Here is a 24,664-nt window from a genome sequence, read left to right on the forward strand (position 1 = left end):
GGATCTGAAAGGACACAGCGATGCTAGAAAACTAAAAGGTGGAGGGACCATCCTTATTTTTTTCTCAGCAACAAAAGGAGCTTTGATAATTGTGTTCAAATAAGTATATGATGTGACATTGTAAGGGAAGAGAATGTACCCAATGAGATAGGAGGAAATTAGGGAGTTAACATGAGAAAGATTTGAGCCAGGTGCTCCTGAAATGAGGTATAAGATTGTGTCTGAGAGGATACCTCTGGCTTGGCTCTAAGGCATTAGCTTCTGTCCTACCAGGCCTACAACCTCTCTTACTGACTCTTAAAGACCAAGCTGTCAGGTTTTTTTCAGTGGTTTTGGCTTTCGTCATGACAATTCTTTTTGGGTTTATGCAGGGAGAGAGGTCATTGTTCTGTCATTTTGCTGTCTTTGCTCTCAGCAGAATTGAGCAGCTCTCCATGTCTTTTTACTCTGTTCCCCACGTCGGTCTTTGAAACTCTCAGACTGGTGCTGTTTTCTCCTGGAGAGTGCCTTGCTTGCAGGGATGTGTTTGGCCATCCATCTTTTCCTTTTGCAGTCCACAGATTAACCGTGCTGGTAAGGAGGCAACTTCATAGGAGCTGCTAAGATGGGCATGAGGATCAAACTGCAAAGCACCAACCACCCCAACAACCTGCTGAAGGAGCTCAACAAGTGCCGGCTCTCAGAGACCATGTGCGATGTCACCATTGTGGTGGGGAGTCGCTCCTTCCCAGCCCACAAAGCTGTGCTGGCTTGTGCAGCTGGCTACTTCCAGAACCTTTTCCTGAATACTGGGCTGGATGCTGCCAGGACCTATGTGGTGGACTTTATCACGCCTGCCAACTTTGAGAAGATTCTGAGCTTTGTCTACACGTCGGAGCTCTTCACGGACCTGATCAATGTTGGGGTTATCTACGAGGTAGCTGAGCGTCTGGGTATGGAGGACCTCCTCCGGGCCTGTCATTCCACCTTTCCTGACCTGGAGAGCACGGCCTCGGCCAAGCCCCTGACCAGCACCAGTGAGAGCCACTCTGGCACGCTGAGGTGTAGCTCAGCAGAACCTGCCCATCCCCTTGGAGAACTCCGGGGCAGTGGGGAGCACTTTGGTCCTGATAGAAACTATGTCTTACCTACTGATGCTGGAGGAAACTATAAAGAAGAAGAGAGAAATGCTACCAGTGACACTAACCATAGCCTGCCTCTGCCACAACAGCCACTGCCATCAAAGATGGAAGACCGTGATAATCCTGCTCCTTTCACGTCTGTACCTAATGTGGTGACCCAGCCGGTCCTAGGCACTGTCAGCATGGGCATCCAAACCAGCACAAGCTCCTGCCAGCCATACAAACTTCAGAGCAATGGAGACTTCAGTAAAAACAGCTTCTTCCCCCCTGACAATGCGATAGACATTACCACTGGGACCAACTCCTGTCTGAGCAGCAGCGACCACTCCAAAGATCCAGGCTTTGAACAGATGGATGAGCTCCAACTGGAGGACTTGGGGGATGATGACTTGCAATTTGAAGACCCCACCGAGGACATAGGGACCGCAGAGGAGGTGATTGAATTGAGTGACGACAGTGAGGATGAGCTGACCTTTGGAGAGAATGACAACCGAGAGAATAAGGCCATGCCCTGCCAGGTATGCAAGAAAGTTCTAGAGCCCAACATTCAACTGATTCGACAGCATGCTCGGGACCACGTGGACCTGCTGACAGGCAACTGCAAGGTATGTGAGACCCACTTCCAGGACCGAAACTCCCGGGTGACCCATGTCCTGTCTCACATTGGTATTTTCCTCTTCTCTTGCGACATGTGTGAAACTAAATTCTTTACCCAGTGGCAGCTGACCCTCCACCGACGGGATGGAATATTTGAGAACAACATCATCGTCCACCCCAGTGATCCCCTGCCTGGGAAGCTGGGTTTGTTTTCAGGAGCTGCCTCTGCAGAATTGAAGTGTGCTGCCTGCGGGAAGGCATTGGCCAAAGATTTCCACATGGTCCGGGGCCACATCCTTGACCACCTAAACTTGAAAGGCCAGGCCTGCAGTGTCTGTGATCAGCGCCACCTCAACCTCTGCAGCCTCATGTGGCACATGCTCTCCCATCTCGGCATTTCAGTCTTCTCCTGCTCTGTCTGTGCAAACAGCTTTGTGGACTGGCATCTCCTAGAGAAGCACATGGCCGTGCACCAAAGCCTGGAAGACACCCTCTTCCGCTGCCACTTGTGTAGCCAGAGCTTCAAGTCGGAGGCTGCCTATCGCTACCACGTCAGCCAGCACAAATGCAATAGTGGCCTTGACCCACGGCCTGGCTTTGGGCTACAGCACTCAGCTCTCCAGAAGAGGAAGCTGCCAGCAGAGGAGTTCCTGAGCGAGGAGCTGGCTCTACAGGGCCAACCTGGGAACAGCAAGTATAGCTGCAAAGTCTGTGGCAAAAGGTTTGCCCACACAAGCGAGTTTAACTACCACCGGCGGATCCACACGGGTGAGAAGCCGTACCAGTGTAAAGTGTGCCACAAGTTCTTCCGAGGTCGCTCAACTATCAAGTGCCACCTGAAGACACATTCAGGGGCCCTCATGTATCGCTGCACAGTCTGTGGCCACTACAGCTCCACCCTTAACCTCATGAGCAAGCACGTCGGCGTGCACAAAGGCAGCCTCCCGCCTGACTTCACCATTGAGCAGACCTTCATGTACATTATCCATTCCAAAGAGGCGGAAAAGAACCCGGACAGCTGACTGGGTCCCAGCAGAGCTAAGGAGAGTTCCCAGGTGGCAGCCAGGACATTAATTTTCTAATGGCTGTTGCTCCCACCCCAGCTGAAGTTACAACTTTGCCTTGGTAGGAATTCTGTTCTGTCTTGTGTTTAAAGAAGAAAAAAGAAGAAATAGCACATGTTTTTGAGAAGCAATGGCCTCCTTACCTGTCCTTGCCCACGAAGGGCTGTGTTCTTGGTTCTTCTGAGGCCGGTCTTGGGATCTTGTCAGACAGTTGGTGTCAACTAGATCCCCTTCCCCAGCCTCTCGAGTTTTATGCTGCTAAGAATCCAACCAACAGCCTCACTGAATAGAGGAGGTGGAGAGAGGTTTTCACTTTTCACTGTGGGTGTAACTGCCAGATCTCCCACTGAGACACCCGACTGTGAGAGAGATTTTGGCAATGTGGTTGTTTAGAAAGGACTAGTCAGCAGGGCAGCTCACCCCAAGTTCTAGGCCCAGGCTTCAGCAGGGAAAAGGCGTCAGGGATAGAGGTGCCTACTTGTTCCACGGCTCTAATCTGTCTGCTGGTTGGACAGTAAAACCTTGTGGAAGCTAGATCCAAACTGGGGACTAAGCTTTCTATTTAGACCAGAATGCTTTGGGATGACTCCTTGCCAGCCAGAAGAGGTCCTTCAGTGCCACCAGAAGTGGCAGCCTGGATGGACAGGAAGGGAGGTTTCTCTTCTCAATTCCAAAGAAACATGATTTTCTGGAGTGACGGCCCAGGACGTCAGGCCTTCCCTGTGGGGCAAAGAGGACAGGGGGCCATTTGACATAGTCAGCTATCGGTTATCTGGCTACCTCCATCAACTTTGAGGTTCCTGGTGGAGAGGTGGGGGTGTCTCCGACAGCAGCAGCCTTGCCTTAATTTACACCCTGTCTCCCACCTACATGTGTGTTTGACCTGTAGCGTAGATGAGAAGACCCCGTGAGGTGGCGTGATGGACTGGGAGCCCTTCAGCATTAAAGGGACCGAGTGACTGGTGGTGTGTGGTGGGGTGTGTCTCTGGCCCAGTTGGGTAACCTGTTGTTTACTTTGTGCAGCTGGGCAGGAGCTTTGGCAGCTGACTTTTGACCTGCTGGAATTTATCCTGATCTGTCTTTGCATTGCCACCAGGAGGCTCTATTTGTTGGCCCCTAGTTCAGGCCCTCCCTAGGTGTCTGGGAAACATTTCTGCCCAGCCCAAGCGTTCTTAGTTGACTTTTGAGGGGGTCTTGCCCAAAGAAGGCTTGAGTGAGAGGGCCCTTGGTCTCGCGTACTCACTGGCTCACCTCAGTACCTCATACTACCTCACCGCTCAGGTGCGCTCTGGGAGCCCCTGGCCTGGGCCCGGGCCCTGACACTGCCCCTCGTGCGACTCAGCAGCACCCCGGGCTGTTTCACAAGCAAGTGGTTTTAATGAACTCTGAAAGCCTTTTTGACATTAATATTTATTTATTTTTATTTTTGTATGCATATTACCCAGCATCTCTTTTGGATAAGAGACTTCAGGAAAACGAGTTTCTCTCCAGCAAGGAACCATGTTCCAGGGGACAGTCCTGGCCAGAGATTTGGGAAATAGGCCAGAACTGGGAGAGAACGTATCATGACTTTAAATAAGCAAATTCTCTTCTTTCTCTCCAGATACGATCTTCCAGAATAAAGCCAGAGAACCCTTCAGGCAATGGATGTACGTTCTAGGAAGTGGGGGCTTGTGAAATTGCTAGGCCTTTCATCCTCCTTCCATCCTGTGATGGGGGAGATTGGGGCCTGGACTGAGGGGATCCAGTCACATGAAGGACCTTTTTGCACATTTTTTCATCACTCCTAAACTCAGAAAGCTGTATTAAGATACACAGGCAAACCAAAGCTCTGTCTTTGGTGGGCCCGCTGCCACTCTCCCCAGCCCTAAGCTTATGAAGCCTCTGAGTTGGAGTGCATGGCTCTCCAGTGGGGTGTCTGCTCCATGAAGGGACTTGTACGAGTGGCACCTTCACCATCTAAACCCAACTTGTCACATCTTTCACGGACATACTTGTCAGCAAAGCAGTGCTGAGACTTTTCATCCCTGACTGGCTTCTCTCTTTCCCACACTGACCATTAGAAATTTAAGAAGGAAAATACGTAAAAGATGACCGTTGAGTGTCTGCTAAGCTTTTTAAGCCTGAGTGATCCCTCCCAGGCTGTTGGTAAGGGCTGATTTTTTTTTTGTATTTTTTTAAAAGATTTTTAAAATTCATTTTTAGAGGGGAAGAGAAGGAAAAAGAGGGAGAGAAACATCACTGTTACCTCTTGAGCGCCCCGTACTGGGGACTTGGCCTGCATCCCAGGTGTGTGCCCTGACTGGGAATTGAACTGGCGGCCCTTTGGTTCGCAGCCCACACTCAATCTACTGAGCTACACCAGTCAGGGCAGGACTAATTTTTTTAATGACCAGATTTGAGAGAGGTGGTACTGGAACCTAGCCAGGGTTAAGATGCTGGAGAAACCCTTTCCCTTAACAGAGGGCATCATAGATGCTGGGTAGTCTGTATATTTAACCTGAAACTGTGAAGTATTCCCTTTTTGCCAGTAAACCAAAAAGCAAATCCTTGAAACTTTGCCCTGAAACACTAAACAAAGAAACTGCAACCCCTGAGCCTACTGAGGCCCAGAGGCTGATAGGGTGGTCCAGCTGGTTGCAGTCAGACGTAGAGCAGGGTCAGTGGCTCGGGGGGCTCGTTGACCAGACCCTACTCCTCCGTGTGCCCCTGTGTTCACACCCGAACTTCCTTCTGTTTGGGATCACGTTTGCTGCCTCTGCCTCTGGCTCCCCCGGTTCTGAACTCTTACTTGAAACACTACATTGTGGCAAAGGGCACTCCATGTTACCTAGTGGAAGGTATTGATTTTATTTTGAGTTTTTTATTTTGTCAACGTCTGTTCATTTGATATTGCTGCGCCCTCTGCCCTGGAACCCAGTTTGGCACTGTCTCCTGCTGTACTGTTCCAAGGTCCGGTGTGACCCTTGAATGTCTTTTCTTCTCCCTTTTCCTCCTTTCTCTTGTTCTGCACTCCAGCTGGCTACATAATTGGCAGAGCCCTTTGTTTAAAAGTTACTAAGCATTTCAAGATGGCAGTTGTAGAACATTAAACCAAGCATGAGGCTACTCTCAACCTGTTTCCTAAGGGGAGGCGGTGGCACTCAAGTGGCACACTGGGATAAAGAGCAGAGGCTGCTTGTGCCCAGAGGAGGGGATCCTCTCCCTGCTCCTCTGTGACCCCTGATGGCTCACTGGTGCCACAGCACCCACTGGGAAGCCCTGCTGTACCCTCATATTTGGTCCTAAATTTTAAGACTCCATGGAGTCTATAGTTCAAGGTCAGTTGGGAAGAAAGGAGGTGGGGATGAGGCTCTGGCCCAGGTGACCCCTAACAACCAGAAAATGGGTGACAGTTCGTTTTCACTTCTCTGCTGACCTGTCATCACCCTGTTGTCTCCAGGACAAGCCTTTGGGCTTAAATACCTCCTCCCCAGTTGGGTTTTGCTACTGATGATTTTTCTTCCTCTTCTGGCCTCCTGCTGTGCCCTATTTTCCCAGGCTACACAACTGCGGAAGTGAATTTCAGTCCCTTTATAGATGGACACTGATTTTACTGGCATGGGAGTGGGCTGTGTGGAGAAGTGTGCCCATCTGGAAGTCGCTACACGTCCTTTTTCCCAAACCCTGCACTGACCGAGTCAGGAAGTGGGGCACACAGCGTTCGTTTCAGTGTGGCTGCTCCCGGTAAACTTGACATCAGGATGGAAATGAAGCTGTTTGGGTTTCAGTGTTTCTTTGACACCCTTTCCCCTCCAGTCCGCCCGCCCCTCTGACTCCACTAGCTAAAGTCTCACGAAATGGAGAAGAGCTGTAGCTGTCTGACTCCTTCCATTAAATTAATAAGTACTGACCTCCTAATATTTAAGTGTTTACTATCTATTGCTGTAAAGTTTTGTATATTTTGTAAACTTTTTTTCCCAAATAGTAGATGTCTAAAATCGTTGTACATCTGATTCTTTTATATTCCATTGTTCGGCACAAAGTGTGGTTTTTATTTAGAATAAAAAAAGGAAATTGGAAATGGGACTTCTTTTCCTTTCACCGTGGTCACGCTTGTCCCTGGTCAGGGTCATGCTCGTCCCCAGAGTTCAGAGTGGGCCGTGGCCTGCGTGGTAGCAGTACCAGAGGAGCAGTACTCCGCTCAGCGGGGTTCTTTGGGTAGCAAGCACACTTTCCTTTCCTGTAGCTGGAATTCCCCAGGGTTTACTCGATGTTCTGTTTTTAGTGGGAAATTAAGTAAATGATCCTACCTTTTTTGGGGGAACATATCTGAGGGGGTCTTCTGTTGGTCCTGAGAGCAAAGTGGAACTCTACTAATGTCTAGCTGGCCTTGGGATTTGGCCACAGATTGTCTTGCCCGTGCCCTGAAATTCACTGTGACACGGCACATTGGAGTGGGGATAGGCGGTGGACCCAACAGAGGTGGAGGTTTGGCATCGTCTCCTAAGGTTGATGACAGAGAAGGAGACAAGCCTCTTGAAGTCAAGGTAGGATGTGGTTCATTTAGTCTCAGAGTGCACTGCCTGGGCCTGGACCCCACCCCAGCACAGCCAGTTCCCTGCCCTCCCAAGGCCCTAAGGAAGTGTGCGAACAGAGTCATAACTGGTCGCCAGAATGAAATCGTGAGAAGAGCACAATCTTGGGGAAGTGGACTCTGAGGTAACCTGGGAAGTGGGAGAGAGAAAATTGAGTTTCCTTTAGGGAACTCGGGAGCACGAGTCGGGAGGCGACGCTATGGGCCTCAGATTTTGACTTGGTTTTCACATGGGCATAGGGGAAGAAAGTGTAATGTATTTTCTATATTGGTAAGTCCTGACTGCAACCCCAGCTGGGACTCTCTTGGTTGAAAAGCCTTCAGCTCTGTCACCGAGCAGCTGTTTGTAGCTTAAGACCCTTTGAGGTTGGCCCCGCATATCGGGGGGCTGGGGATAAAGATTCCCCCCCATGCTTCTGACAGTTGGGAGTGTACCCCACTGGAGCGTGTGTTTAATGCAGCTGGTGAACAGTTTCAGCTTTCCGAAAGCAGAGGAGACAGCGCTCCAGGTCAGTGAGTTATTCCAAGTTAAACATTCCAGACACGGAGCACCGAGCAGGACAGAGGCTGTCAGTGGTTCCGTCCACAAGCCCTTTGTCTCCACGGGCAGGGTTATGAGGCCAAGGACTTGACCCTGTTCCTAGGCTTTTACTTTAGTCAGAGTTCTTCATGGTCATGGTCCTAGTTTCCCAAACTGATAAATGAGCCTTTCCAGAAGACCTATTTGTTAACAAGAGGACTTCTTTTCCTATCTCTAGGACAAGTGTTTGTAGAAATAAGTTGCTGGACAGATAAACTGTGAAAAAGCCTAGGCCAGGGAAAACGAAGTGTGAGGGTGAGAACTGATGGAAGAACACCAGAGCTCTGCCCTGTGACAGAGGTGGGAGACGCCCACTTCCCTGTCCCACGCAGGGAACCAAGGCTGAGGGACAGAGCGTCTGTCAGTGCTTGCTGCTGGCTGTCCCACGGTCTGCCCCCAGAACAGGTGTCCCTTGCTATTGTGCTGTGAAGATCTGGAAAGGGAGGGACGGGGTGGATTTCTGATAGCATCTCGCCTAGATCTGAAATGTCCTCCATCCGAAGAAATGTCCTCTGTCCTCGATCCAAAGCAGGGGGCGGATGAGCTATGAGCAGCAGTGACTGGGCGGTTTGTCTGCTCTGGGGGGAGGGGAGCTGGACCAGTGATGGGGAGAGTGTCAGCAAGGAAATGGAGAATTTCCTGGATGGTGGAAGGGGATGGCGAACTGCCGGGACAACCCAGCTGCTGGTGTCTGCCCAGGCCTTGGCTTCACCCCGCCCCTGCCTCCCCGCCCCCTCCATTTATCGCTGCACCGAGGATGCGCTGCGTCCTGCCGAGACCTCCTGGTTCCTTGGCCTCTGGCCTCCTGTCCCCACAGCCCGCCTGCTGTGCTGGCAGATCAACAAGCACACAAACACAAAAGGAAGGTTTTGCGAGGTTCCCGCGGAGCTCACTCTTTCCGGCCAGGGTGATTTCTGCAGTGAGTGCCCTTTCTGCAGAGCATCCCTTTAGCCTTAGCTGTTTCCCCAGTCACAGCTGCAAGAGCAGCTTTTTCAGAGACCCAGAGTTGTGGCTGTCTTTATTACTTTATTTCACCTTTTTCCCCTGTGTGTCTGCCTTAGACACAAGGACTGTGGCAAACAGTACAACACCAAGGACCCGTTCTTTACCTCCCCTGTCCCTCTCCCCACCTCAAGATACAAGATAAATTCAAAACTGACCGTGCGTGAGGCTTTGACCCTTTCTCCTGCTCCCCGCAAATCTCTCACCTACAACAGCTTTCCACTTCACGGAGGGAGGGGACTGAACTCTACCTCAGCTGGCTATAAGAGACTGAGGAGTGGAGATGGGTAGAGTACTCGGTGCCTGGAAGCCCAGGCTGGGATGGTGGTGGGGGCCTGCTGCGGTGGGCTGGGCGCCCTCCTTGGTGATGACGATGGAGTGCTGTGTGGAGGAGGAGGAAGACGAAGCACGCCTGCCCGCCCCGGCCGGGACCTTGGGAAGGTAATGGACCACTGCGCTCAGCAGCCGGCCCCTGAAGCTTGGGCTGAGAAAGTTGTAAAGGATGGGGTTGACGACGCAGTGGAGCATGGAGAAGCAGTCGATGACGTCGTAAAAGAAGTAGAGCAGGTGAGCCAGGTAGCAGTGGAGGGAGATGTGGATCCCGTGCAGTGTGAGAAGCAGCAGGGTCACGTGGTAGGGAAGCCAACAGATGGCAAAGACTGCGATGTAGGCACACACCAGCAGACTGTGGCGCCGGCCCTCAGCCCGGGCTGCCCGCCTAAGCCGGCAGGCCGTCAGCACGTTGAAGCCTGTGATGAGAACAAAAGGCAGCAGGAAGCCCAGGATGGTGGTGGACAGAGACACCACCAGGGCCCATGTGCTAAAGGTCTCGAAAGGTGCCATGAAAAGGCACATGGGCTCGGAGCTCTCCACAAGCTGGATGTGGGCCACCTCGGGCAGCGGAATGATGGCCGAGAGCACCCAGACGCCTGCACACACCGCCCGCCGCACTCGGTGCTGGTGGCGCTGCCAGGAGGGAGAGGCATTGGTAAGGGTGATGTAGCGGTCAATGCTGAGGCACACCAGGAAGAAGATGCTGCTGTACATGTTGGCGAAGTAGAAGTAGTGGGTGAAGCGGCAGGAGAAGCTGCCCCAGAGCCAGGTGTAGTCCAGCATGACCTCCAGCATCCACACGGGCAGAGACAGGACGATGCCCAGGTCCGCTATGGCCATGTTGAAGACGTAGAGGCTCAGCAACCCGGCCCGGCCGGAGTAGCGCCAGTTGACGCAGATCACCAGGAGGTTCTCCACCAGCCCGACCACAAAGATGGCCAGGTAGAGGACAAAGAGGGCCACTCGCTTGGTGTTTTCGCTGAGCTCAGTGTGGCACTCAGAAAAAGTGTGGTTGAAGAAGTAAAGCAGCTCAGTCCAGTTGTGGATCTCCCCAATGTCATAGTCAGGCTCTGCAGTGACCCCCTTGGAGGAGCCGGACCCCATGCTGGCCGTGACTGACATTAGGACCAGCAGATGCCTGGCAGGGGAGAAGAGAGGGTTGGAAGAGAAAGGAAACTTGGGTGACAGCTTTGTGTCCCCCAGGTAGCAGGTCACTGGGACCAGGAGGCTTTGGGGAAAAATTCTAGGTACGAAGAGGCAAGAAAGGGAAGATACACATTCAAACTGTGAGCAAATAGTACATAACTCACTTGTCAGGTTTGACCCAAGAGCAGAGACACTTTGTTAAGGGGCCTCAGGGGTGGGAGAGACCGGAAGTGTTTGTGCCCAGTCGGACTTCCCAGCCTGGCCAGTCCCACCCTTCTCCAGCCTCAGGTGGGCTGGCTCAAATCCGCACTTCTCTCCTGGCGCTTCACACCTTGGCCCTTTCACACCCACCTTTCTCAGGAGGCTCTGCTCTGTTTTGCAGTTTGGGCTGTGAGTGTGGGACACACACACAAATGTGTGCAACACACGCACACCCCTCTAATTCATCCCTGGGAACATCTGAGGATCATGTAGGAAAAGCAATTGCCTTCAAGCCCCATTCTTTCTTCCCTGAGAGGGAGTAACACTTACCTGAGTTTCCCTAGGGAGCACCTCCAGTCCAGAGGGACAGGGGGTCTGGGCTGTTGGGGAGCTGTGAAGAGGCTGGAGGAACTGTAGCCTTGAGGCTGGCTTTGCCTTGGGCTTCAGGGCCGCCCTTCTCATCCGGGAAGCAGATCACTGGCTGAGGCTCTGTGGGAGAGGATTGGGATTTTTCTTGCCTTCCCCCAATCCAGTTAGAGGGAAAGCAGCAAAAGACCAGTGTACCAGGGTCAGGGAGGAGCCAGGCTGCAAGTGTTAAAATCCAGGCTCCTCCCTCACTACATGTGGGAATTTACCTCTTACAGCCTGGGTTCTCTCTCCTGCAAAGTGGGACAGTAGGATCTACTATTAGGGGTGTTGTGTGAGAATTAAATGAGCCCTCCCGGTGAAGTCTTAATGCTTTACATATGTTTGTGTTTCCTACTTTCTAAATCAGCTTGGAGTCCCACTCTTCCATGTCTGCCTTCATCTCTACTAAAGCAGAACTGGAGAAAGGTGGGAGGGATAAAAACTTTGGAAAATCAGTCCGACTCTTAATCGCTTAGGCCCTTCCCCCTGCCAATTCTCCCAGGCTTCATTTGGAGATCTGAGTTGAGAATCTGGAGAGAGAGGAAAGACTGGATACGGGGTGGGGGAGGGACAGCATTGAGCTTCAGGGAGACTGCTAGATGGAGAGGGGAACAACATTCTTTCCCCCAGGGCTCCACACTTCTTGTGAAGTGTGTGCATGGGATAGCGGGAGGGGGAGGGGGAGAGAGACTGAAAGTCACTCAGCTTCTCCCCCACTCCAGCCCATAGGGTAACCCCTGGTGTGGGTTGCATTGTTGGAGAACATCTTGTGTCAGCAGAGCTTCCTGCTTCTCAGGGCGCTTTTACCTCAGTTCATCATTTGGTCCTTGAGGTGCCCCTGGGGGGAGAAAGGTTGGGCTTCCTTATCCTCTGTGAGGCCCATAGAGGTTGCCTGTCTCACAAGCCACACTGCGCAGATGGCAGAGCCACCTGGAGCTGGGGCCGTGTGGTGTAGGATGTAGAGCTGGGACGTGTTGGCTGGAGGGGATTAGGTACAGGTACATTTCATCGAGGTGAAATTGTCACAACAGTGTCGATCATTTTGAAGTGCACAACTCAGTGGCATCTAGGACACTCACATTGTTGCACAGCCACCATCTCTATCTGGTTCCAAATGCTTTCATCCCCCCAAAGAAAGCCCCGTACCCATTAAGCACTCACTCCCCGTTCCCCTAGTCCCTGGCGGTACCATCCTGCTTTCTGTCTCTGTGGGTTTGCCCATCAGGGATATTAATATAAATGGGATCGTACAATGGGTGGCCTTTTTGTCTGGTTTTGTCACTCAGCGTAATACCCGGGAGGCTCACCCGCATCATAGCGCGTTGAGTTACCGTGTTTTGCGTGTTCGTGTTGTGTTGCGTTCCTGTCTGCGACTGGCTCCCAGGCCACTGTGTGGATAGGGCACGTTTTGTTTATCCGTTCAGGGAGGGGGTGTTTTTACGTTTGCTAATTAATTTTGTGTTACTTTTATTGAACATCAGATTTGCCGTTCTAACTGCTTTAAGTGTACAGTTCAGCAGCATTAAGTGCATTCACACTGTTGTGCAGCCGTCACCACCAGCCATCCCGTGGGAAGGGGTATTTTTAATCTTGCAGTTTTCTTAAAGCCTCCTTTAGAAAAGCTGTTTCTCTGCTCTCAAAACTTTTGACACTAAATGTGTAGGGTTTCCCCCGATACCCACCAATTTAACAGCTCTCCAGACACCAACTGCGTATCTGATAATTTAATTCAATTCTGACACCAACCACCTGAAGTTAGTGTCAGACCCCACAGGTTGAAGGACTCAGTCCCACAAGATTGTCCTCACTTTAGGTGCTACTTGCAAGCAATTGGTCCTCAGGGTACACACACTTCTGTCCAACATGGCTACAAAGTCAGGGGTTCTCGCAGAATCCCCCTCAGTTTCAATCATTTGCTGGAATGGCTCACATAGCTCAGGGAGACATCCACTTACATTTAGTGGTTTATTGTGAAGGACACAGCTGCACAGCCAAAGAGGTAGATACCCAGGGTGAGGTTGGGAAGGGTCGTGAAGCTCCTGTCCCTGCGGAGCTGGGGTGCACCCCACCCCTGGCATGTGGATGTGTTTGCCAACCCAGAAGATCTCTGAACCTCATCACATAGGCATGACTGATTATTAATTAATCTCCAGCCCACTCTCTCCCTGTAGGGTGGGGAATGGGGCTGAAAGTTCCAAGCTTCTAATCAAGGTTTGCTCTTTTTGGTGGCCAGCCTCTATCCCAGCGCCATCCAGGAGCCCGTCAAATCCACCTCATTAGAGGAAGAGATGCTCCCATTGCCCAGGAACGGGGGCGGAGTCCATGAAATCTGTCAGGATGAGCTCTGACGATACAAAATGTGGTTTACTATGATTTTCCAGACAGTTCTATTCTCTCTCCCTCTCTTTGGGATCTCAGTTGCTAGCTTATGGATATCTTTTTTTCATTGAGAAGCCTTATGAGATTTTTTTGTTTCCTTCTCCATGCCTTTGACCCACACAGATGGAGACTCCACTAGACCAAGCCCCCCTAGTTCTGGACTCTATTCCCTCCACACAGACCCATGGCCCTTTCCATCTCTCTCAAGACTGCATTTTAGTGGCTCATGTCTCCCGTGTCTCTGAATCTTCCACCCCAGGACCTGTTCTCTCCCATATGGCAACGTCACCCCCCACAGTCCCACCTCCACCTGCTCCCCAGCCCCCACCCCTCACGTCACCCAGTGTGTGTGCAGCCAGGGGCTCAGCGGGAAATCATCCCCAGGAAGCAGTAAGTGATAGCTCTGCAGTTTTCATGTGAGTGTTTATCTTTGGAGGGAGGAGGTAGGCAGCTGGAAAGAGAGAGATTGGAAGGAAGGGAAAGAGGGAGGGGCAGGAGCTCAGGCAAAAGGATGGGGGCAAACAGCTTTGCAAGCAACAGGAGATGCAGCAGTGAAACAATTACTGGAAATTTACTCTTTCTTCTTCCTCCTCCCATCCTCCCCCTTTTGTTTTTCAACAAATGTAGACAAGACATTGTAATCAACAATCAGAAAGGAAGGAAGGTACCAGGGAGGAGTTATTGGAAGTCACAGATAAAGACAAGCAGCTTCCCAGGGTCGGTTAGGGGCCAAGGGTTTGTGCCTGGACCCTCAAAGAAGGGGCAGAACAGGCTGTCCCAGGAATCCCACCCTGCCGCCCTCCACACACATTTTGTGGCCTTTGTAGGCCAAAGTAGGGTCCAGGACCCTACTTTGTGTGGCAAGGGCAGGTGGACTGGGAACAGGTCAGGGCTGAGGCGTTTGGCAGCAGTTGCACTCCTATCCCCAGCCTGCGCTTCTAGACGGTCACTGAGTGCAGAAGCCAAGTCCAACCACAGAGGTTGCTTTGCCCTCTGACCGTGGCTTCCCCCCTCCAGAGAAGCAGCCTTGTCTGCCCAGCAGCACAGATAAAGGGCTCCCCAAAGAAGGATGTGGCCCAGTGACCCCGTCCTTGGCTTGGCTCAGCAGTTTCCTGCTCACTTGTGTCACCCAAATGCAGTGGAGGTAACACTAGTTTGGGGACTGGACTTGGCTCTGGCACCTTTGTTCCACCACTTATTAGCTGTGTGACTTCAGTCAAGTTACTTTACCTTTCTGAGTCTCAGCCTCTTTATATTGAAAGTGAGGATAATGATGTATGGGATACATCAAATAAAACATCAACATAGTAAGTGGCATTCAATCTGGCCCTTTTCTACTTCTTGAGGATGAGGAAGAAGAGACCCTTCTTGTGGAATTGCTCTTCAGATTCCACTCCCGAGACCCACCACCACCAACCTTTTTCTCTAAAATGAATCAACACTAGCTTCCTCTTTTATTTAGTTGTCTGTCATTGTGTTGCTTATGTAGAAGATGAACAATATTCCCAAATGCCACTATGAATTACCACAGAAGAGATGTAATGACAGCTAACATTTATTGAATGCTCACCATCTGCCAGGCACAATGCTTTTCGTGTATCGCCTCATTTAATCCTCATAACAGCTTACTGGGGCGGGTGCTGGAGTAGGCAAGGGACTGAAGCACAGAGAGGTTAGACAACTTGCCTGAGTCACACTGCTAGGAGTTCAGTAAACCCCTATTACAGTGATAATTGACCTGGATTCGTGGCACATAATGGCTTTAGGTGGTCTGTGAACTCCTGAAAAGTATACAAGGTCTGTCCAGAAAGTATCCAGCCACATACTATGAAAACTAGAGACATTTATTGAAGAAGATACAAGATACAAGAAACACTGTACATAGGACAATGATGCCTCAGTCCCTTCCAATGTAGGCACCTTGGGACTTCACACAGTTCTCCCAGTCGCCATCAGCTGCCCCATCGGATTTTCCTGGATCTCATCAATGGTCTGAAATCTCTTCTCTTTCAAAGGTGATTTTAATTTTGGAAAAAGCCAGAAGTCACAGGGCACCACATCTGGGCTGTAAGGAGGGCTGAGTCACCTAGGTGATTTCATATTTTGCCAAAAAACTCTGCACAAGATGCATGTAGAGTAGGCACCTTGTTGTGACGAAGCTGCCAATCACGAGTTGCCCATAGTTTTGGCCTTCTGAATCATCTGAATAGCTTCCGCAGGGAATATTGAAGCTTAATGCAAAATGTGATGCAGATTCATTGCTCTACTTGCTCATTTTGAATGCAATGGCCACACAGTACCCATGCTCACTCAATAGCGTCTACCACCCCCACTGACTAGTACAGTGATGTTGTCATTGTTCACACATGCGCATTCCAGTCCACTCTCCTTGGCTGCCAGGCATCGATGTCGCACAAACTGTTCTTGTTATATTAACAATGGTGGGACTTGTTCTGAACAGACCTCATATACAAAATCCCAAGTCATTTTTATGGGGCTTAGAACTTCCCTTAGATTTTCAAAGGAGTCCATGGTGTACAAAAGGTTAAAAATGACTGCCCTAGAAGAGCTTCTCATAGACAGGAGCTAGGATTAAAAAAAAAAAAAAAAAAAAAAAAGAAGAAGAAGGGGAGCAAGGCATATACTTCTGCCTCAGCCCTGGGAATCTGGGAAATTTCTTTTTTAAAAAACTATATTTTATTGATTATATTACAGTTGTTCCATTTCCCTCCCTTTATTCCCCTCCCCCCTGCACCCCCCCCACATTCCTCCTCCCCCTTGGTTCATGTCCACAGTTGTAAATATAAGTTCTTTGGCTTCTACATCTCCTATACTATTCTTAATCTCCCCCTGACTTTTCTACCTACCATTTATGCTACTTATTCTCTGTACCTTTACCCCCTCTCTCCCCCACCCACTCCCCCACTGATAACCCTCCATGTGATCTCCATTTCTGTTATTCTGTTCCTGTTCTAGTTGTTTGTTTAATTTGTTTTTTTTTTTTTTTTAGGTTGGGTTGTTAATAGCTGTGAGTTTGTTGTCATTTTACTGTTCATATTTTTTATTCTCTTTTTTGTAGATAAGCTCCTTTAACATTTCATATAATAACAGCTACATGATGATGAATTCCTTTAACTTGACCTTCTCTGGGAAGCACTTTATCTGCCCTTCCATTCTAAATGATAGCTTTGCTGGATAGAGGAATCTTGGATGTAGGTCCTTGCCTTTCATGACTTCAAATACTTCTTTCCAGCCCCTTCTTGCCTGCAAGGTTTCTTTTGAGAAATCAGCTGACAGTCTGATTAGGGAACTCCTTTGTAGGTAAGTTTCCCCTTTTATCTTGCTGCTTTTAAGATTCTCTCCTTATCTTTAATCTTGGCTAATGTAATTATGATGTGCCTTGGTGTGTGCTTCCTTGGGTCCAACTTCTTTGGGACTCTCTAAGCTTCCTGGACTTCCTGAAAGTCTATTTCCTTTGCCAGATTAGGGAAGTTCTCCTTCATTATTTGTTCAAATAAGTTTTCATTTTTTTGTTCTTCCTCTTCTCCTTCTGGCACCCCTATGATTTGGATGTTGGAATATTTAAAGTTGTCCTGGAGGTTCCTAAGCCTCTCATCATTTTTTGAATTCTTATTTCTGCATTCTGTTCTGGTTAAATGTTCCTTTCTTCCTTCTGCTCCAAACCATTGATTAGAGTCCGGGTTTCCTTCCCTTCACTGTTGGTGCCCTGTACACATTCCTTTATTCCACTTTTCATAGCCTTCATATTTTTCCTCTTTTTGTTTTTTTAAAAATATATTTATTGATTATGCTATTACAGTTGTTCCATTTCCCCGCCCCCCACTCCACTCCATCCTGCCCACCCCCTCCCTCCCACATTCCCCCCCTATAGTTCATGTCCATGGGTCATACTTATAAGTTCTTTGGCTTCTACATTTCCTATACTATTCTTACCCTCCCCCTGTCTATTTTCCACCCATCATCTATGCTACTTATTCTCTGTACCTTCCCCCTCTCCCCCTCCCACTCCCCTATTGACAACCCTCCATGTGATCTCCATCTCTATGGTTCTGTTCCTGTTCTAGTTGTTTGCCTAGTTTACTCTTGTTTTTGTTTTAGGTGTGGTTGTTAATAACTGTGAGTTTGCTGTCATTTTTACTGTTCATATTTTTTATCTTCTTTTTCTTAGATAAGTCCCTTTAACATTTCATATAATAAGGGCTTGGTGATGAACTTCTTTAACTTGACCTTATCTGAGAAGCACTTTATCTTCCCTTCCATTCTAAATGATAGCTTTGCTGGATACTGTAATCTTGGATGTAGGTCCTTGCGTTTAATCTTGGGTAATGTAATGATGATGTGCCTTGGTGTGTTCCTCCTTGGGTCCAGCTTCTTTGGGACTCTCTGAGCTTCCTGGACTTCCTGGAAGTCTATTTCCTTGCCAGACTGGGGAAGTTCTCCTTCATTATTTGTTCAAATAAGTTTTCAATTTTTTGTTCTTCCTCTTCTCCTTCTGGCACCCCTATAATTCGGATGTTGGAACGTCTCAAGACGTCTTGGAGGTTCCTAAGCCTCTCCTCATTTTTCCGAATTCTTGTTTCTTCATTCTTTTCTGGTTAGATGTTTCTTTCTTCCTTCTGGTCCACACCGTTGATTTGAGTCCCAGTTTCCTTCGCATCACTGTTGGTTCCCTGTACATTTTCCTTTGTTTCTCTTAGCATAGGCTTCATTTTTTCATTTGGCTTTCGAACAGATTCAACCAATTCTGTGAGCATCTTGATAACCAGTGTTTTGAACTGTGCACCCGATAGGTTGGCTATCTCTTCCTCGCTTAGTTGTATTTTTTCTGGAGCTTTGAAGTGTTCTGTCATTTGGGCCATTTTTTTTTTCTTTTTTTTTTCTTGGCATGTCTGTTACTTTAAGGGGCAGAGCCTTAGGTGTTCCCCGGGGCGGGTAATGCTGGTCGCTGCGCTGTGACGCTGTACGTGGGGGAGGGGCAGAGAGGGAGCAATGGCGCCCGCTTCATTCTCCACCGGACTTCACCACTCCCTCTGCTACCCACAATCAAACCAGGCCCCTCTGGTGCTGGTTCCCTAGTGGGTGGAGTTGTGCACACTCCAGGCCCCTGTGGGTCTCTCCAACGACCTCTCCTGTGAGGCTGGGAGTCTCTCCCGTTGCCGCCCCAACCCCCACGGGCATTTTCAATCAGAGGTTTGAGACTTTATTTCCCCGAGCTGGAGCCCTGGGTTGTGTGGTCTGCCCTGAATGTGGGGCCGCAGGGTCTGCTAGTGGTCGGACTGCCTGGACTGCCTGCCCTGTTCGTCCCACACTCCGCCAGTCTCGGTCCCACCATGGCCACTCGAGTCCTCTCCACCCCAGTGCCCGTCTCCGCCCCTCCCACCAGTCTGGATGAATGTTTATTTTTTATTTCCTTGGTGTCGGACTTCCTTGCGGTCCGATATTCTGTCAGTTCTGGTTGTGCGAGGAGGCGCAGTGTGTCTACCTATGCCGCCATCTTGGTTCTCCATTTTCCCTCTATTTTGTGAGCATCCTGATTACCAGTGTTTTGAACTTTGCATCTGATATGTTGGCTATCTCTTCGTTGCTTAGTTGTATTTTTTCTGGAGCGTTGATCTGTTCTTTCATTTGGGAAACTTTTTTTTGTCTCAGCGCGCCTGTTAAGTAGTAAGGGACGGATCCTCAGGTGTTCACCAGGGCGGGACAACCCACATAGCTGTTTTGTGACGTTGTATGTGGAGGAGGGGTCCAAGAAGGAACAGTGCCACTTGCTCTGCTCTCTACTGGTTTTCAGTCACTTCTCCTGCTACCCACAATCGAATTGGGTCCTTCTGGTGCTGATTCCCAGGTGGGTGGGTTTGTGTATGTCCTAGGACCTGGTGGGTCTCTCTGATGAACTCTCCTGTGAGGCTGGGAGTTTCTCCCACTGACTCAACCCTCACAGATTTTTTCAGTCAGGTTTTGAGGCTTTATTTCCCCAGGCATTGGAACCCTGGGTTGTTCGGTCTGTCTCACTCCCCAGCTGTTCCTCCCAGTTTACCTGCATGTGAATGTGGGACCACCCTGTCCTCCAGCCACTGCCTTGCCCACCCAGGTCCTCCAGCTGCTGCTTTGCTGTAAGTCTTCTCCACCTGGCTGCCTGTCTCCGCCCCTCCTACCGGTCGGGATGAATGTTTCTTCCTTGTCTCCTTGGTTGTCAGACTTCTATACGGTTCGATTTTCTGTCAGTTCTGGTTGTTTTTTGTTTTTAATTTTGTTGTTGTCCTTCTTTTGGTTGTGCGAGGAGGCACAGTGTGTCTCCCTATGCCTCCATCTTGGCTGAAAGTCCTCTGGGAAATTTCTTGAGTGAGGGGGAAAGTCCTCTTCACGGAGGCTGAGAGAAGCATGGGATGATGTGGGAAGAGGTTTGAGAAAATGATGGTAAATTGCCTTTGCTTGCCAGTCCTCATCCTTCCACAGGACAAAGGACAACTGTTTCCTCTCTATGATTTCCCAAGAGTGTGTGTGGGCATGTGTTTGTGTGTGTAGGGGATGTGCAACATCAGTCTAAGGATGAGGATAGAGACTAGAAGGGCAGTAGGTACCATTCTCCCAGGAAAACTGACGGCCTCCCAGTGTGCCTCAGCTCTTCCCCGCTCCTTCGGTTTCCTATTCCTACTGTTCCTCCCTCAGATTCCCCACCTTCAAATCCCCGGAGCCCACCCCACAGTCTCTGCAGATGTGTTGACAGTCCCTTGCTGATTCCAGACTTACTCAGTTTCTACTAACTTTTGTTGAGCACCTAATGTGTGCTGGACAGAAATTCCCCTAGAATTCTCCAGTGCTTCCTAAGGCCCTGACTTCCTAAGGTTTTACCATTTTGATGACAAAATATGGTTTCTTAGACTCCCTGGGAGTTGGAGTTGGAGTCATCTTGAATCTCCTCCCTCACTATAAACAGGAGGGAAATGGAGGTTTGGGGAATCTCATATTGTCAGACAATGTAAGAAATGCAGGAGAAAGGGCAGAATGAAGCAGGATATTGCAGTGTCATCTACCTCCACATTCATGTATCTCTGTATGATGCTAGGCGCTGCCAGGGGCTGGAAATGTAAACATGACGAAACTCAGTCCCTTCCCTGCAGAGGCTTCGGGTCAGTGTTCTACTAGTGTTCAGTGCCCATGGGCAAAGTCCATGTGGCTTCATTAAAACAAAACCATGTTTCAGGCTTAACCTGCAGCATCTGGATTTCTTTCATTTCCCTTCTCCCAAAACAGTGATCATTGAGCCATTTTGTAGTGCTGGGGGGAAAGTATCCAAGAGGTTTGGGCCCTCCTCCAGGAGTCCTCTCCAGAAGATCAGGGAGCTGTGGACAGGTTAGGTCTCTGATCTGAGACCGTACTTTCAGAAGGACACAAACCACTGATGCTTGACTGCCTGGCTCCACCAGGGCTATGACCGCAGGGCCTGGCCACAGTGGAAGGAGAACTGCACTGGCAAAGAGGTCCAATGTAAGCCAGCCTCAAAGTCCCTCTGAACCTCCACCAGCCTCATTGCGCTCCTGGGCCTCTTCTCCTGAGAAGGGGGTCTGGTCATTTCTGGGGATGTGAGCAGGGCCCAGGCTCGATTGGGTCAATGCCACAGCGGTGCCACAAGGAAGCTGTCCCACGCCCAGCTTCGTTGTTCCACTTGCCAGTTTTAGGAAATGGTTTCCTCAGGCTCACTCTGAAGCTCCTCAGGGACAGCTGCTCTGGACTCCAGTCTCTAGTCCTTTCTTTAGTCTCCTGAGGGGGCAGCCCCCTCCGCCTCTTCTCGTCACCCTTATACAACCTGAAATGAGGCACTAGCAGTTATTGGGGTTTACAGCCCCCCTCCCCCCGATAGTGAAGTTAAGGACTCGTCCTTGATTTCTTTTCAAGTCGGTCATTTCTGCCTTTGGAGTCTGTGTCTGTGTCTGGATTCTGCCTGTGAGGCTGGCAGGGGGATCTCAGCCCAGCATGGGCAGAGGGCCACATGGTTGACACCAGGGCGGGGGGACAGGACATCTTCACAGAGTGAGAGGGTGACAACTATTAGGGCCACTTTTTTAAAGTCCTTCCTTTCAGCCCTCCCAGGCGCCAGGAGAAGCTTCACTGAGTGAACCCACCCCATTCTCTTCTCCCTTCCTTACCTTTGAGCTCAGACACTGCCGCTTTCTCCTGAACACCTCTCTGCCACTGAGAGTCCCTGCATCAGGAGGGGTCTTGAAAGTCAAGTTTCGCAGATGCCGCTTAAAGGAAAAAGTGGTTCTGAAAAAGAGGGAAAAGGGGGAGCAGCATCTGGGAGTGACAGTTCTGACAAGAAGTCTCAGGGTCCCAAAGGTGGTGGCAATGAAGTAAAAGTCAGGCACACTGTGTGCAAGAAACACAGAAAAATCATGGAAACCTTGGAAAAGAGTGAAATTCAATGAAGTGGTCACACAATGTAGTGAAGATAAAGCCAGGCAAGGGGGCGACTTGGGTTGGATGACCAGAGGGTCTACGGTGGGACCATTTGAAGAAGCAGCCTTTGCCTTGCCTGTAGGTGGGCTGGACAGGCCTGTGTTCACAGACACTCTGGTTAAGACAAAATTCGGATATCTTATCATTATGGTTGAAGGGAAAAAATAAAATTGTATAGAATACAAAAAAAAAAAGGAGGGGTATTTATACTCTTTTCCTTCTAATTCTGGAAACTGACAAAGCTTATTTTCCTCAGTGAGTTCTGTGCTGAGCCATACAAGGGGACCTCAGGCTCAGAGGCTATGCCAGCGGCCAACGTGACACAGCAGTTGGAACAGAGCTGGGTCTTGAACCCAAGTGTGTCTTGATTCATAGTGTGTCCTCTTTGTGAGAATCTTCAGTAGGTCAGGGGACAAGGGTTCCAGACTAGAGCAGGCAAAAGATAGGAAGACAGTTCCGTACCATGATGCCATGACCATAGGGGGCTCCTCTGTGTGTGTGTGTGTGTGTGTGTGTGTGTGTGTGTGTGTGTGTGTGAGATAGGGTTGGTGGAGTGGGAGGACCAGGAGAAGGTAGTTGAGAAAAGTATACACAGATCGAGGGGCAGTCTGAGAAATGTGATGTCCTCCATTAGTAATGGTGCGAGTGTGCCAAAGATCATAGGAGTTGGGGCCAGAATCAATAATACCGAGCGTGGTAAACAGGAACAATCTGAGGACTCCGTGCCAGGAGCTTGGGGTTTGGTGTGCTAACTCATATCCTGTGTGTCCTTAGGTCCTCCTGACTGAACACGGGCCATCTTTGGATTTCACTCTTACCTGCCTGCCTGTCCTCTGCAAAGCCATGTGGCTGTACCTGGTGGCTCTCGTGTGCCTGTACTACCTTCTATGCTGGTACCGGGAGAGACAGGTGGTGAGCCACCTCCGAGACAAGTATGTCTTCATCACGGGCTGTGACTCAGGCTTTGGGAACCTACTGGCCAGGCAGCTGGACCTGCGAGGCTTGAGGGTACTGGCCGCGTGTCTGACAGAGAAGGGGGCTGAGCAGCTGAGGGGCCAGACATCGGACAGGCTGGCAACAGTGATCCTGGATGTCACCAAGACAGAGAGCATTGCTGTGGCCACCCAGTGGGTGAAGGAGCATGTGGGGGACAGAGGTACCTCACAGATTTCTCAACTCTGTTTCTTCTCTCTCAGTGAAGGGAAGACCCCTTGTCTGCTACTTGGGAAAGATTCCCAATGTCTTTCCTGGGACTTGAAGTCATACTAGCTTCCTTCACCTCACCCAGCTTATCAGCCAAGTCTTTTCTCTTTCCACTGCCCCCCACACCTCCTGGCCTTGGAGCTCTGCAGTTTTGGGGAGAGTTTGAACTGATGAGAATTTGTCCTGGCAGAATCCCAGGACAAATTCTGTGCTGTCCCCTCCTCCCTCAGCAGGGGTTCTGGATTTCCAGATGCTGAGTGCCTTGGAGAAATCAAGGTCCACTTTCTGGAGGAGGGGTGGAGAAGAGGGTACTAGCCTGAGGCTTAAATGGGTGGCTGGGGGACAGCACTGGGACCAGGCCCCTGTTCTCAGCACATCAGTATCTTCATGCTGGTGACTCATAATCATCCGACCAGCGAGTTGGTATCACCCATTTTCAGATGACGACACTGAACGCTCAGGACTCACCTAAGGAAGGTCAGGAAGTCAGTGTGGGGTCACTCTCTCTCTCTTCCCTAAACTACAACTGTGCCCGTCCAAATATGGGGAAGAAAAGAATGTCATTTTCCTGTATCTAAGTATGAATGTACATGGTCAATGTGGAAAATACAGAAAAGTACAGGGATTAATTAAACCTCACCCCAAGTCTCTACCTAAAGATGAGTGCCACTAACGTTGTGATATACATGGTATTATATTTTGCACATAGTTGTCAAATCCTTTGCATTAAAGGAAGATGAACAATTTTATAGCCTAGTGAACATTTCTTTAAAAACTTAATTTTTAATGACTGAGACATTTCTGTCCTTCTGAATAACATGATTTACTAAAGCAGTATCTTATGGTATAATATGAAATTATTTTCTACATTTGTCATATTCAACATAAAAAATATCTTGGGAAACGTATTTTTATTCAAGTCTCTATCTATAACCATGCACGTTAACTGGGTTCTTCGAAGGGAAAAGTGTGCTGGGAGAATACAGTTCCTACAAGGGCAGGGCCTGTGTGAGCAGACCAGGGACTGCACTCTGAGTCAGTTCTTCCAGAGTCCCCACTGCCAGCCAGCCCTTGTCCTGTGTCCTCCTGATCTCTGCTCCTGCTACCCTGCCGTCTGTGGCTGGTAAATCTTGACATCTCTGGGACTGTGCCTTTGGATCTTGCAGAGAGATTTCCATGAAGCTGGGGGGACTGCAGGCCAGGGGCCTGGGGGAAGAGGGCCCCCTGCACAGGTGAGAGGGGAGGGTGGTGTTGACTGGGGCTTGGGGTGAGGTCTGTGCCTGCAGGTGGGAAGGGCAGCCTGGGTCTCCCTGAGAGCCTGCCCTTACACAGCTCTATGTCAATGCAGGGCATGTCCAGGCCAGCGGCCTGTGATCAGTCACACACCTGTTCTCCATGGTTCTCCACACCTGAGGGTTCTGATCTGTTTTACCCAATCAAATTGTCCCCAGATATTACCCATATTTTATACTTTTGTCTTTTATATAATGTAGTTTTCTTTCCCTTTCACTCCATTTTTCATTCTCTCTGTCTGTATCTCTCTTTCCCTCATCAATAGTCATTGAACACTAAGGAA

At 49.7% G+C, this 24,664-nt stretch overlaps 2 protein-coding genes and 1 pseudogene across 5 annotated transcripts in view; 2 read left to right on the forward strand and 1 right to left on the reverse strand.

Annotated features, from left to right (window-relative positions):
* The window catches only part of LOC112318973 (retinol dehydrogenase 16), a 29,075-nt gene that overhangs the window by 1,087 nt on the left and 3,324 nt on the right, over positions 1–24,664 (forward strand). For 3 of the 4 annotated variants that reach the window (XM_053921298.1, XM_053921299.1, XM_045184636.2), the window contains exons 2-3: positions 554–1,726; positions 22,660–23,041. In XM_053921298.1, the coding sequence (XP_053777273.1) occupies positions 605–1,726; positions 22,660–23,041 (1,504 nt within the window). In that variant the 5' untranslated portion in view covers positions 554–604. The remainder of the gene's footprint in view (positions 1–553; positions 1,727–22,659; positions 23,042–24,664) is intronic. The other variant, XM_053921300.1, reaches the window with a different exon arrangement.
* GPR182 (G protein-coupled receptor 182) lies at positions 6,678–13,571 on the reverse strand. The gene is made up of 2 exons (XM_024576203.3): positions 10,951–13,571; positions 6,678–10,411 (listed from the first exon to the last, which is right to left on the reverse strand). Exon 2 carries the CDS (start codon positions 10,393–10,395, stop codon positions 9,193–9,195), a length of 1,203 nt encoding a protein of 400 aa, XP_024431971.2. The 5' UTR covers positions 10,396–10,411; positions 10,951–13,571; the 3' UTR covers positions 6,678–9,192.
* LOC123478275 (peptidyl-prolyl cis-trans isomerase NIMA-interacting 4 pseudogene) lies at positions 20,681–22,633 on the forward strand (annotated as a pseudogene).

The sequence above is a fragment of the Desmodus rotundus genome, chromosome 3 (assembly GCF_022682495.2).
Source record: "Desmodus rotundus isolate HL8 chromosome 3, HLdesRot8A.1, whole genome shotgun sequence".
In the NCBI taxonomy this organism is placed as follows: Eukaryota; Metazoa; Chordata; class Mammalia; order Chiroptera; family Phyllostomidae; genus Desmodus; species Desmodus rotundus.

Excerpts from the sequence above, each read along its gene's own strand:
- GPR182 (XM_024576203.3), bottom strand. The coding sequence starts at position 10,395 with ATGTCAGTCACGGCCAGCATGGGGTCCGGCTCCTCCAAGGGGGTCACT.